This window comes from Denticeps clupeoides, chromosome 12 (assembly GCF_900700375.1).
Source record: "Denticeps clupeoides chromosome 12, fDenClu1.1, whole genome shotgun sequence".
In the NCBI taxonomy this organism is placed as follows: domain Eukaryota; kingdom Metazoa; phylum Chordata; class Actinopteri; order Clupeiformes; family Denticipitidae; genus Denticeps; species Denticeps clupeoides.
In genome coordinates, this window is record NC_041718.1 from 7,691,908 (window position 1) to 7,705,874 (window position 13,967).

The 13,967-nt window shown below is 41.5% G+C and overlaps 1 protein-coding gene across 1 annotated transcript in view; it reads left to right on the plus strand.

Annotated features, from left to right (window-relative positions):
• LOC114800330 (copine-9-like) overlaps positions 1–13,967 on the plus strand; it is an 88,988-nt gene that overhangs the window by 68,144 nt on the left and 6,877 nt on the right. Inside the window, exons 12-18 of the mRNA XM_028997528.1 lie at positions 649–690; positions 2,166–2,241; positions 2,361–2,414; positions 2,509–2,570; positions 2,776–2,822; positions 4,249–4,430; positions 7,911–8,038. Coding sequence (XP_028853361.1) covers positions 649–690; positions 2,166–2,241; positions 2,361–2,414; positions 2,509–2,570; positions 2,776–2,822; positions 4,249–4,430; positions 7,911–8,038 — 591 coding nt within the window. The remainder of the gene's footprint in view (positions 1–648; positions 691–2,165; positions 2,242–2,360; positions 2,415–2,508; positions 2,571–2,775; positions 2,823–4,248; positions 4,431–7,910; positions 8,039–13,967) is intronic.

Here is a 13,967-nt window from a genome sequence, read left to right on the forward strand (position 1 = left end):
CGGGCTGAGTGTCTGATAGGTTAGTTGCTACAGAAAGGCCTCAAGTGTTGCTGCGGTGACTCTGGCTACTGCACTTCCACCTTGAGAATCTCTAGAATCTCTTTTTTTTGCTCCTATCATCGGCAGCTTCTTCTCTGTGGAGGATTATGGAATAACCACAGTTCTCGCCGGTGGTCAGAATAATGCCAGCAGTCGGCCGTGCTGTTCCAGGGGCCAGCGCTGGTGTTATTGTGACCAACTCTGAAGCTCAGCTCCTTCAAACACACACACACACAAAGAAAAATATAATATGAGACTAGGATTTTTATTGATCATAAGAATGGACGGACTATTTGTTTCAGCAATTGACTGCAGGTTAAGCTTATTATCAAAACCATTTAATTCATATTGTTTTATTTAAATGGGTAAAATAATTACTTAGTAATAATTGGGGGGGAAATACCCATGAATATGGGTCTAAAAATGATCACAATTGATCAAGCTGCAATGAGCAATTGCAACCAGTGTAGAGCATGTCATTTGGAACATTTAAACTTTGATATACTTTATATACATAAATACATATGTAGGGTTAGGTTTAGGCATTAACATGTGTCTTTTTTTTTTTTTTTTTTTATTTCCCCACTTTTTCCCCTGCTCTCTTTTCAGAACTGTAAAGGTGGATGTGTTTGACTGGGACAGAGATGGAAGGTAATTTCTGTTTATTTTGTCATTTATTTCACTTGCACTATTGGCGCCTCTCCTCCTCCACCTCCTTCATCACGGACGCCCTCAAAGCCCCAGCAAATGTCAAGCACTCCTGATCAGCGCTGCGGGCCTCATTACCGAGTTGATGTTACAAACGCAGGTTTTCAAAAAACTACAGCGCCTGCGACGAGAAGATGAGAGCTGTGCCACCGAACGGCTACAGTTTCTTTTTTTTTTTTTTTTTTGACTGGCTGAAGGACAGGCTTTTATTTGGAGAACAAGAGATGAATTTAGACTGTGCTATAAGCCTCCTACTCTTCACAGAGCCGTAACACACACACACACACACACCTTCCGTTGTGACCTTCATCTCCACCCACCCACTCTCTCGCACATCCTGTGATGACCCCCTCAGGTGACATCCACGTCAAATACCACACACATAGCCATAAGCAGAATATCCCAGAGCACACAGTGGTATTAGAGCAGGAAGTGTATGATTCTGGCAGCATGCCCACCAGCCGTTGTAGCTCCAGTGAGAATGTGAATGTGAGGGCTGTCAGTGATCACTGCTCCATGTGCTGCAAGTGCACCGGAGTGCTGTTGAGTTTAGTTTCTGTTGGATTTCATTACATTACAGTACATGCAAAGTATGTAGCAGGGCTGGACTGAGACAAAAAAAAAAAAAACGGCCCAGAAGCACAGCCCACCATGATTGGACACCATCCCTGCCAATGCTCCTGTTAAATATGTGTATGTGCTATGCTATTTCCCACCCAAAGCTGTAATAGTGCTTTGAACCAGAGTGCCAATGCAACAGAGAACCAGTGTACTCACTCAGTCTTCATCAAATTCAGCGAAAGTGTAGCATTGGACTTTAAAACAAAGGGGAATATAGACATATGTATGTTATTGGATGTGTCATGATTAAGGAAAGGAAGTGGGGACTGTGGATGAATGCTTTTCTAAACATTTAGAACAATCGACCTTTGTACATTGTTCCTTCATTTCAAAGTGATATTAATGTCAATTACTTGACATGACTTTGCTAGAGGGACTTTTGCTAGTATGATAGATAGCTAGATAGCTTTAGCCAGGAATTCAGCTGCATTTCTTATTCTCAGGGCCCTATTTTCATAGCTCGATAATAGGTGTTGAGCATGGGGACTGTTCACTAATGTACAGTCCCCATGCTCAACACTAAAGTATGTCTTCACATTTTATAGAAATTCATTTTTACAGAAAGTTAGGACTGTCTGCTAGTTATCTGTGTCTTGTGGTCTCCTGCCCAGACTTTTGTGTTGGTGCCTTTCTAACTTTTATTAAACAGAAAAACAAGTTTGAAAGGGGATAGCAATGATGGGCAGTTCTCTTGCACCCTATATTCACATGCAATTTATCAGTATTAGCGCAATGACAATCTCCCATGTAATGTTTCATAATGTAAAAATCTCTTGTTTTTTTGCCTTTGGCCTCAGTCACGACTTCATTGGTGAGTTCACCACAAGCTACAGGGAGTTTTCTCGAGGGCAGAGCCAGTTCAATGTTTACGAGGTACGAGCCAAGAGTCAAAATGATGGCACCAATGAGTGTCAGATTACACTCTCTCTTTTTCTACATATTACACCATCAAATATCCCAGAATGAAGCTTGAATCTAATTCTGCCATTTAGGTTTTAAATCCAAAAAAAAAAGGCAAGAAGAAGAAATATGTCAACTCGGGGACGGTAAGGAGCACCGTTGTAGCAACTGCTGTTGTTTTATGGCTGCAACTGGTGAAATGCAGCTGTGGTGCTAAATGAGTTCCTTCTGTGTCTGAAGGTGACCCTCTTGTCTTTTAAAGTGGAGTCTGAATATACATTTGTGGACTTCATACGAGGAGGGTGAGCTAAATTCTAAGTGTCCTGAATGTTTCGAAAATACTTTAATATAATTTTTAAGTCAATGTGCAAGTCAATAATTCTAATTAATCGCTGTCACATTCTCATAGTTTCTTGCCGTTTTTTTAAATTGTGCATCTTGTTTGTAATGCTGCTTCATTCTTTTAAATGATGCGTGACTTAAATCTCTTTTTGTTATCAACATCAGCACACAGTTGAACTTCACAGTTGCCATAGACTTCACTGCCTCAAACGGTAAGAAGAAATACAAAAACTAGATCTGCTGAGAAAGGATCTGTTTGTTGCAACATTTATGGAGGGTTTCAGTAAATAATAGTTTTAATGTCATGGTCTGGGTGAATACTTCATTCTGATTGGCTGGTAGGACCCACACCTAAATCAAATAATATTATTTATTTACTTATTTAATCACCGTAAGTAATGTATTGGACCCAACATTTTAAACATTTGATGAAAATAGCAAGGTTATAAATATACTAATATATACTTTAACACCCAGTTGAGTGTAAACTAGTTAACTACTATTAATGAACACTCATAATGCTATTGTAAAAGCAGATTAAGACTACCAAAAATAACCATATTAATCAACTAACTATGCAAATTACTTTTTTGATATTGCCATTCTTTCAGCCTTTCATTTCATATTATGTTTGAATGACAATACACATAACCCACATAAAAACCAAGCTGATTTATTTGTTCTAGCAGTAATCAGAATGTAACATAAGTGTTTAACAAACACTTTTGGTCTATTTATTGCTCATATGGTCGATTTAGTGAAAAAAACATGTAGAGTTGACTATCGTGTGGTAGTTGTCTATCATGTGAAGTTACACAGAAGTTGAACAATAGTGGTCTGATTGCCTGTAGCTCATTATTTATAATGGGCCGGTGCTTTTAATCATTGTGTGAATTGTAGACTGACCCCTGGGGATATAATTTGCTCCATAATACAGCCTTTTTGCCTTTTGAGTCAAATTTTATATAACACTCAACCTGAAGTTAGTGTTGAAAATGCCTTTATGTAACTGAAACCTTTTTAAAGAATGGCAGCCGTATTGAACAGTATACAAATAATGGATGTATGAAACTATGGCAGAAGGATACTCTTGTTTTTTTTTTACCTCCAAAATGGTGTACTCTGTGTAGCACTCACATCAGAACAAGACAGGAGCAGAAAAAACAGCATGCACACTGCGTCATGGTGCAATTTTTTAAAGTAAGAATAGCAGTTATGGGAACACAGAAACCACAATTATCTGAAATGAAGGTCCTGGTGTCTCAAAACACTTACCCAGAATTTGCTGTAAACCAGAGGCAAAAAGTTTGCATTCAGAAGTCCATGGAGCAAAGTATAAATGACTTAGGGCTCCCAGACATGTTCTATAAATAATGATAAGGGCTTTTCAATGTGAAAGCTCATTAAAGGCTAGCAACATCAGAGCACTCAGATTAGTTAAAGGAAATTTAGAGTTTCCATACAGTAAAAATTGTGTAAAATACACATTTTTAACTTCAACACAACATCTTTGCAATACATGCTGAAATGGAGCAAAATTCGGTTCCTATTAACAGGAGTAGGTATTTACTTTATGATAATTGTTTCTAAAAAAAAAAAAAAAAAAAAAAAGCTACTAAGGGTGGTGCTGTCTCCTAGGTAACCCATCCCAGCCCACCTCCCTGCACTACATGAACCCGTACCAGATGAACATGTACGCCATGGCACTCAAAGCTGTTGGAGAGATCATTCAGGACTATGACAGCGACAAGCTCTTCCCGGCCTACGGCTTTGGAGCCAAGCTGCCTCCGGATGGGAAGATCTCCCATGCCTTCCCACTGGTAAGGCTTCCACTGTATTGTCCCAGAATTCCATTCCATTGTCTGAGGAGAACTGAGAGTGTTATAATAGATTGTCAGTGGGGCTTGTTTGCTATTGTAGTTTACAGTGGAAAAAGAAAACATTACAGAAACGAACCTTTTGTTGGCATGCAAATAGTTCTGTTACCAAGAACACAAACTTTAAGGATCCTTTTATAAACATGCTGATGATTGACAGCTCTCCTGCACCCTATTTTCTAGTTCTAGACCATTTAAACCTGTGCCCTTCACTACATGCTGTTCTAAGTAGCGCAAGTAGTGTTGCCAGATTCCTGATTGCTTCAACCTTTCCAACCTCTAAAATGGGTTCTTCGCATACTTGAGATCTGGATTCCTCTGTAGCTCAACAAGCAATTTCTTGTAAAATACAGAAACTCCCAATCTGTTAACAGTGAGCACTCAATGCAGCCTCCTCCCTCAGCTTCTGTCGTCCTAACAAAACCTGTTCATGGTGCTGTCAGTGAACATCACTGATGGGGTCTCAGTTAAAGTCATCAAATCAAACATTCAGATTGAATATCATTGCCTTTATTTAGGAATTCTGATGAATCGGTCAACAATCCTCAAATATATATACTGTATACTCCTGAATCACCAGCTTTCCAGAAGATTTCATTTCTGGATAGATGATAGATGGGAGGAAATAATCAGCTCTGGGTTTTCATTATGGTTATCACTAACTCTGCAGACTTCCTTGTAATCCGTCAGGAACTCCCATCATAAAAAACGGCCATCTCTCAGACCACTCTCCAGTGAGCACTTAACAACAGTAATAATAATAACTCGGTCACGTTTTCGGGAGCCGTGAGCGAGAGGAATTTGTGAAAGTGGGAGCCCCCAGGAACAAACAAGAATCAGTGAATAAATGCTCTGAGTCATGTAGACCACCCCTGTCTCCTCAGCACTCACATAAAGACAGAGGACAGCACAGGCATCGTTGAAAGCGAGGAAGGTGAAAGGATGAGAGGGAAACGACAAGAGGAACAAACAGATGCTGAGACTTGAAAGGATTCAAGAGAACGTAATAGGGACGTTAAAGAAACAACAAATAAATGTCAGAAACCATGAGAACTTTTTGTCCTTGAATTCCAGATGGAGGTCTTCACTGTCAGAAAGTTCCTACAGTTAGAAAAGGAGTGAAAAAAAGACCAAGTTATAAAACATATACACACTCACACACACACACCTTCTCATTCAAGATGTTTTCTTTATTTTCATGACCATTTTCGTTGGTAGATTCTCACTGAAGGCATCAAAACTATGAATGAACACATGTGGAGTTATGTACTTAACGAAACGTGGAGACCTGGTCTCCACAGTCACCGGACCTGAACCCAGTCCAGATGGTTTGGGGTGAGCTGGACCACAGAGTGAAGGCAAAGGGGCCAACAAGTGCTAAACACCTCAGGTGACGACCTCTTGAAGCTCATCGAGAGAATGCCAAGAGTGTGCAAAGCAGTAATCAGAGCAAAGGGCGGTACATAACTCCACATGTGTTCATTGATAGTTTTGATGCCTTCGGTGAGAATCTACCAATGTAAATGGTCATGATAATAAAGAAAACACGTTGAATGAAAAGGTGTGTCCAAACTTTTGGCCTGTATCTAAATAAATTAAATTTTGTGTTGCAGGATTTGTTTTGCATGTCCTCTGAAGTGTTTATCCTTGTATCAGAGTAATGAAGTCATGCTCCAGGGAACCCCGTCACTTTTGGGGAACTTCTAAAATGCCAGTTGTCGAGATCCATCTGCAGACTTTCACTCTGCTCTTTGGGGAACCTCGGATCTTTTAATGGACTTTCTCAATTAGGGCTCACCTTAGCGTGACAAAGCTTAAAAAGAGGCGGCGTCATGCCAGGGCAACTTTAATCAGCCGATATTCCCATTACCTTGTCAATTTGTGCTTTGTTTGAAGCTCTATAGGAGTATGACTTTGGGCTCTTGCTCAGAAGTGCATCAGCATTTGAATGAGTTTCACATAGCCACAGTGCAGAAAGGCTGAGGTGGGTGCCATGAGTTTGGGCAGAGCATACTTATTTCCTATGTCCAAAGTATGAGCGGCGATATTTCATTTCATCCTCGACCCCAGAGTCACTGGAAGCTGCTAAAAAGATCACCGCTGTTAATTGGAACAAGAGTGAGCAATCATTTATTTATTTCATTCATTATTTCTTAATGCGCGAGTGTCTGCTGGCATCAGTCATCATCTGCGCCTGACCTGATCCACCCTTTTTTTTTCATGTAGCCAACAGCTGCTGGTCTGAAGGGTGCCTATTGTCTCTCTTGGCTTTTTAAAAAATGTGGCCTGGAGTAGTCAGTGGATTAGGAGCGGTACAGCCCCCCGAGGAGCACTCCTTGGTGCCACGGCGGGACATTTCACAATGCCACGCGTGTTACCCCTGACCCAGCCGGTGCCTGGCCTAGAGGGGGGGAGTCCTGTCATGGCCACCATCCCACAGCCGGGGGGTGAGTGGGCGCTCACAGGGAAGAGCACCCGGATACAGACGGGGTTGGTGTCACATATAAACAATCGGCGTCCATCTTGTTTGGTGCCCGCTCATCGTTGGTTTTCCCTGGTCGCTGCTTGCCTTTGATCCTGACTGACCAAGCCTCATATTAACGGCCTTGTCTGACTCTTCTTACGAATGTGCCCCTGCCTGAATCCAATGTTGTCAGCTGAATGCCTGCCTTACAACGGCACATGCCATTGCCAATCCACGCCAATCGACCGCTCTTCTCTTCTTTTCCTCCTTTTGCTATAAATACACCACAGTAACCACTAACTCTGATTCTACATTGTGTGCTACCCCCACCACCGGCGATTGGTTATCAGAACTGTTCCCTTAAGCCGAGTGTTCTTGCTCCTGATCCCCCTCCCTCGCTGCCTGCCTGCGCCACCACAAGCGATAACAAGTCTGCCAGCCACCAATGTTGCCAGATACCTGACTGTTTCACTCAAAATCTCATAAAGTGCTCCTACTAATTACTGTAACGATGGGTTAGACTGGGTTCATTTTCTGCATTTCTGCTACATATTACACTTCTTAAATTTAGGTGAATCAAGTTCAACTTCAAGTTTAGCTTTATTGTCATTTCAGCTCTATACATTATATAGTATATAGTGAAACGAAATAACATTTCTCTGGCACCTGGTGCTACATGTAACATGAAGACATAAAGTGCACATGTGTGACAAATCATAAAGTGCAAACATGGGACACAGGCAGTGCAAGACTAACATTTAAGGAAAACAAGACATGTAGACAACAAAGATGACAGACAGCACTAAACCAGAGAAATGAATGTAATGCAAGGTACGAAGAAAAATGAATGCCGTTACAATGGTTAAGCATTTATTTTGCTCTTTTCCAAACAGTGTATGATGATGAGTTGATGTTTGCCTTTTAATTGTCCATTCGCTTTGTTTGCTTGTGTGTTTCAGAACTCTAATACCGACGATCCAAACTGTGTGGGTATCGAGGGGGTGCTGGAGGTCTACTTCCAGAGTCTGAGATCTGTGCAGCTCTACGGTCCCACCAACTTTGCTCCCGTTATTAACCAGGTGGCACGGTGAGCCCTGGCCTAAGGCACGAACAAGGACTGGGTTCAAAAATAGGGTGCAGATACTCAGAACATGTTCGGAAACGCCTGGCCGCATGCTGTCTCTTCACACAGACACCCACAAATGAAACACACACACAACCATTTGGTTTGGAAGATTTGGTAGTCCTGCCTGATTTGGTAGTCCATGGTCCTGCCTGTCCCCTTCCTGTTTCTGATTGTATTCACACACTGTTCTCCGGCACAGCTCTGAATGTTTGTTCTTCATTTTAAAGATTCAACATGACATGTTTACACAAACAAACGGTGAAAATTACAGGAAGGTTTTTTCCATTCTCACGCACACACACACACACACACACACACACCTAGCTGGAGAAATTACTGAAAAATGTAACTGGCATTCAAAAACATGAAATCTTAAAAATAGATGATTTTGTTACTGCAAAATCATCATTACGAAGAAAAAAAAATGAAGTACATTTGGATAATTTCAATGTATATTTGTATATATTTTTCTTCATAATCAAGCCAGTTTTCCTTCAAAGAAAAGGCTAGCTCTTTTATCTTATGTGTGTGTGTGTGTGTGTGTGTGTGTGTGTGTGTGTGTGTGTGTGTGTTGTGTAAATATAAAGTGGATACGTAGGGCCATATGAAATCCATTTTATTTTTTCCTAAATTCTGTTTTTTCTTCTTCCTTTTGTAAAATAAAAGTGCTTCACGTTTGACCTCAACATAAAAAACGTATCATATAAATAAACTTTGGGGAATACACATTATGCACATTTGCATAATTAACTGGAACCATGATAATAAAACCATGTTTTGAATTAGCTGATTTCTTGCATGACAGGCTCGTGCTAGTTTGCTTTTTTCTCTGTTTCTGATACGAGATATTGACTAAGTTTTTGTCACATATGTTCTTACAAAAGAGTTGTTCCTGCGAAAAAATTGTTTGCGTGCAACCAATCGGCAAAGTCAGTTCGTCATCGCTGACCACACGTTTATATTGCATCCCGCCGATTCCATTTATTGGTTTCCACAATTCTGTCTACGTTTTCCGCATCACGGAAATCATAGTATTCATTTTTTCTTCATTAATGTACACACAGCACTCCATATTGACAGAAAAACACAGAATTGTTGACATTCTTGCAGATTTATTAACAAAGAAAAATTTAAATATCACATGGTCCTAAGTATTCAGACCTTTTTTGGCGTGACACTCGTATATTTAACTCAGGTGCTCTCCATTTCTTCTGATCATCCTTGAGATGGTTCTACACCTTCATATTCTTCACCTGTCTAGGCAATGATCTGGCCAAGGTTAAAAAAAAAATTCTGTGGCACTTAAGGTTCCTAAAAGCACAGCTTCCATAATCCATAAATGGAAAATGTTTGGGCCAAACTGACTGTGGCTGAGCTCCAGAGATGCAGTTGAAAGTCAAGCATCACATCAGCCCTCCAAAAAAATGGCTGTCTATGAGGCGCCCCCTAGGCCATATATCTAGAAAAGCTCAAGTGAGGAATATGTGGTGTATGCGCGAGGTTTGTATGTAGGTGTATGTGCAAGCTTTTTTTGATAAATGGCCTAAGGGGCATCTTTTTTTTAGCTATCTGCATCTCCGCCCGCCACACCCATTTTTTTTCCAATCGACTTTTCCCATAAAAATAAAATGGGACCACTTTTTTTTTCCAGGCTCCCACATCCACAATTTTTATCATAGACATCCGAAACTCAAAATACTACCTCTTCGTCCCCAAGTCTCCATGCCTGAAGACCTCTTTTTCAGCCCTTTTTTCCCATTCACATAAGATGAGACATTTACATTTACAGCATTTATCAGACGCCCTTATCCAGAGCGACTTACAATCAGTAGTTACAGGGACAGTCTCCCTGGAGCAACTTAGGGTTAAGTGTCTTGCTCAGGGACACAATGGTAGTAAGTGGGATTCAAACCCGGGTCTTCTGGTTCATAGGCGAGTGTGTTACCCACTAGGCTACTACCACCCATTTAACCTGTCCTTGGTTCCTCACATTTCAACATATTGACATGAAACCTGATACAAACATTCATCTAAGGCAAACTTAATTTTCTTTTTCACTTTTCACCCCCACTTTTGCTTTATTACTCTTTTTCTTTTTTTTTCTTTTTTTTACTAAGCAACAACTGTCACACTTTTAGCCTTCCAACCACCACACCTGCTCAACCAATGTAATCAATTCAACCACATTTAACCTTTCATCACTCATCCCCCTCTCCTCCACTCCTCCTTTCATCCCTCCATCCTCCAATTCACCCCATGCATTTTACAGAGCAACAGCATTAACACACCACATATTTCAACTATTTCCCCAATGTAACAAATTCAACCACATTTAACCACATGCTAACATGCTTTTCAACGTGCTTCAAACTTCAGCAAATTTCGCGTGATCTATCGTGGCCACATCCCGTTAGCATTATTGAAATTATCATTGTGGACATTAGCTTTAGATGCTAGGACACTTGCATTAACATGCCAATATGCATAAAAAAGCCCAAACAATCTCAATGTTCAACCAATTTCATAAAATAACAACAATATTACTCTTCCGCTTCATCCTCTCATCTTTTAAACTTTCACTGATTTCCAAGCCAAAATTCTAGAATGTAGGGAAATGGACCCATAATTGAAGTCCTGAACCGCCAAAGTACCACCGAGGTGCCACTGAGCAAAGCATCGTCCCCACACACTGCTCCCCGGGTGTCATGGCTGCTCACTGCTCACCAAGTGTAATGGTTAAAAACAGAGGACACATTTTGTGTGCTGTGTTTCACAATCATTTCTCTTTCACTTTTCTAGTTAAATAATAAATTTGATGAAATACTGTCACATGGTTTTTGTTTGTGGAGGTCAGAAAATAAGAAGGATTTACCACAAAGACCAGATTTAGTGGTGACTTAAAGATTATGAATAACTAGGATGATAGCGTTGAATTTTAAAAAGGGATTTTATGGATTTTCTTCTGTACAATCCCTTTCAGTTTCTCCTCATCTTTCTGTTTAAATCCAACCCTTTTCCAACTCCAAGGGGTTGAAAGAAAATGTAACATTTTATCGCATGGAGATACAAAAGGGAAAAATGGCATAAATAATCCACCACGCCATGTGCTGAAAAGGGGGGCTTCTCAGTCCGTGGGGTTGTCTAGGCACTCTGCCAGATACAGCTACCTGCGGTACTCCGCCTTGGACCAGCTGAGAAGGCACCGGAGAAGGTCCTTGTGGCTACGCATAATCCTGTTTGGCACATTAACAGTCACTTGACACGGACAAAAACCATTGTGGGGACACGCAAATCAAGGGAAAAGCTTGGGGTTCACATTGGAGGATAGCTCTGTAGACTCCAGATTATGCAGGGCTTTTTATAGGGGAGTGGATGAGACGACACAAGCCGCACCTCGTTACACCTGGGAGGATCGCTATTCATGCCGAAGGGCCCTTGGAAGGAAATGTGACAAAGAACCCTCACCCCGGAAGTGCGAGAGAGGTAACACCAAGTGCACTCTACAGGATTGGGACTTACCCAGGAACCCATGGCTACGGGCAACACGGCAGGCAATGTCCCTAATACTCAGGGAAGGGGGTATGGGGGGCGGAGCTGGCGCAGACCCGTCAATGTGTTTTATTTATTTATTTATGCATTCATTTATTGGATTTATGTCTGGAAACTGTCATGGCTGTTACGGAACCTTTATCTTTTGTTCACAGAACTGTTTCTGGGTTTTCCTTCAGTGTTTGGGGTTCAAAGGGCCAGCTCTGCCTAGATGGCAAAATCTATTTTGTCATGTGCCTTGTCAGTAAAGCAGGCAGGTTTTGGGAGGTGGATGCAGCGCTTTGTCTGGACAGTGGCTGACAGTCTTTATTCCGCTGAGCTGTATGTGGTTTTTTTGTGGAGGTGTAGGTCTGAATGTTGATTTGGAGCCTATATAACCCAATGTGAGAATTTAAATACCTCTTATTAGCTTCTGTTTAAGGGATTGACCTTATTTTTTTATTATTATTTGTTCTTGGCTGGCACCTCTTATTGATGATTTGTAGTTGTTTTATAATAGTTACGCGACTTCTGCGTCATGGTTACTCTGCACCCAAATTAAAAACTCCAGCGTTTCCAAAACTGAAACACAGATTCTGTACCAAAAATACAAATTAGTATTAGTACTGGAAGCAGTGCATTTGCAGGGTACAGTACAATCCTGATAGTGATTGAGATGTTGTGAAGATATGGGTGCATGCATGGAGAAATCTGAATCTGGATTTAAGTGTTTTGAAGGAGTTTGAAGGATATCTAACTACTTTATGAACAACAGCATTTGCATCAGGTATACATTAAAAATGTCTATGGATGGAGATGCATTTTCATCAGAAGTACCTGCGGAGGTGACATCAGAACTCATCATCTCCTCGGCGGTAAGATCTCATCGTCGCCCCCGGGCCTCCCCTCAGGGCCGGTATGACAGTGGAACAAGGAAAACTTCTCCAGTACATCATCCTGGTATCAGCTCTGATTTAAAGCGAGCCGAAGTCCCATCTGCCAGTGAGAGCTGCATAACGAGGCCGTTCCGCGGGGGGAGGAAAGCAATCTCTCTATCTCTCTCTCTCACTCCATCTCTCCATCCACTCCACGGGTTACATCCCTCACCATCCATTCCCACTCATTTATTTATAGCGGACGACGCATTGCCATAGCAATATTACTCTTGGTGTGCTGCACTCTGGGTTGCATAACCACACGTGTTCAATACAGGAACTTTGCTCAATGTCCAGCGACCTTGAGAGACTGAATGTCGGGAGACTTTCGCTTATTGCATGTGTGACTGTCTGATCCACTCCGTGACCTCCTGCTGGCTTTGGTTTAGCCCTGTTGAGAGTGAGAACGTGAGGGAGGTCACCTGGGCTTCCCTCTGCATCTGAGATTAATCGGATTCACACCATATCCTGATGAAGACTCCTTCGGCGGAAAAAAAAAAAAACGCCCGTGTGCAGAACCCACACAAGTGCACTCAAGAAGAGGGTCTCTGCTCGGAGCAGGAGATTCAGAGATTAGGTGCGGGGGTGGGGTGCAGATGTGTATATGAATGTGTAGCTTTCCCAGAAGTCAGTGCTTAAAAAGCTTGTGCATGTGTAAGAGGGAAGGAGGGAGGGAGGGCGTTTTGCCATTTAGCTGGTTTTTCCTCTCCCCCTCTGGGCAGACAGTGATGATGAGCCAATCAGACAGAGGGCCAGCAGGGACCCTTCCCTCCTACCGGGGAGACTGTTACCTGCAACACCAGCCTGAACCCTCCCCCCACCGTACACACACATAAACAAACAAGACAGGTACAGAGAATCCAATTTCTATTGTTCACACGTAGTTCACCTAGGGCCAGGACGTGTTCATACTCACAGCCACACTTAATTATCTCAGCTAACACAAATAATGCATATTCTTCCCAATAAATATTCATTAGGATTTATTTACCCAGCTATGTGTACATTCATAGATTTCTTCAAAGATGGAAGGGAAGGATGAAGTACTGTAATAATATGTTTCAAGCAAAGTATGCACTGGACACACAGGCTTTTTGCTTCCATTAAAATAAAAAATAAAAAACCACAGAACATAGGAACACAATCGCATGACTAATGTTAAAAGGGGATTTAATACAAAACAGAAGACATCATACAAAGCAGTAACATAGGACATACAGCACAAGGACCCAACTAAGACATCCTACAAACACACCGCTTTATCCACGTAACAGAAGGTGCACACAATCTGGATTCAGGGGAAGACGGTTCACAATAAACTCCGGTCCAGATGTGGATCCGATAAAAAGATTAGATTTGATGAATTTGTATGAGATATGTAGAATATGTTTAAATGCAGTGAACGTATTATTTGTACTAACCTCACA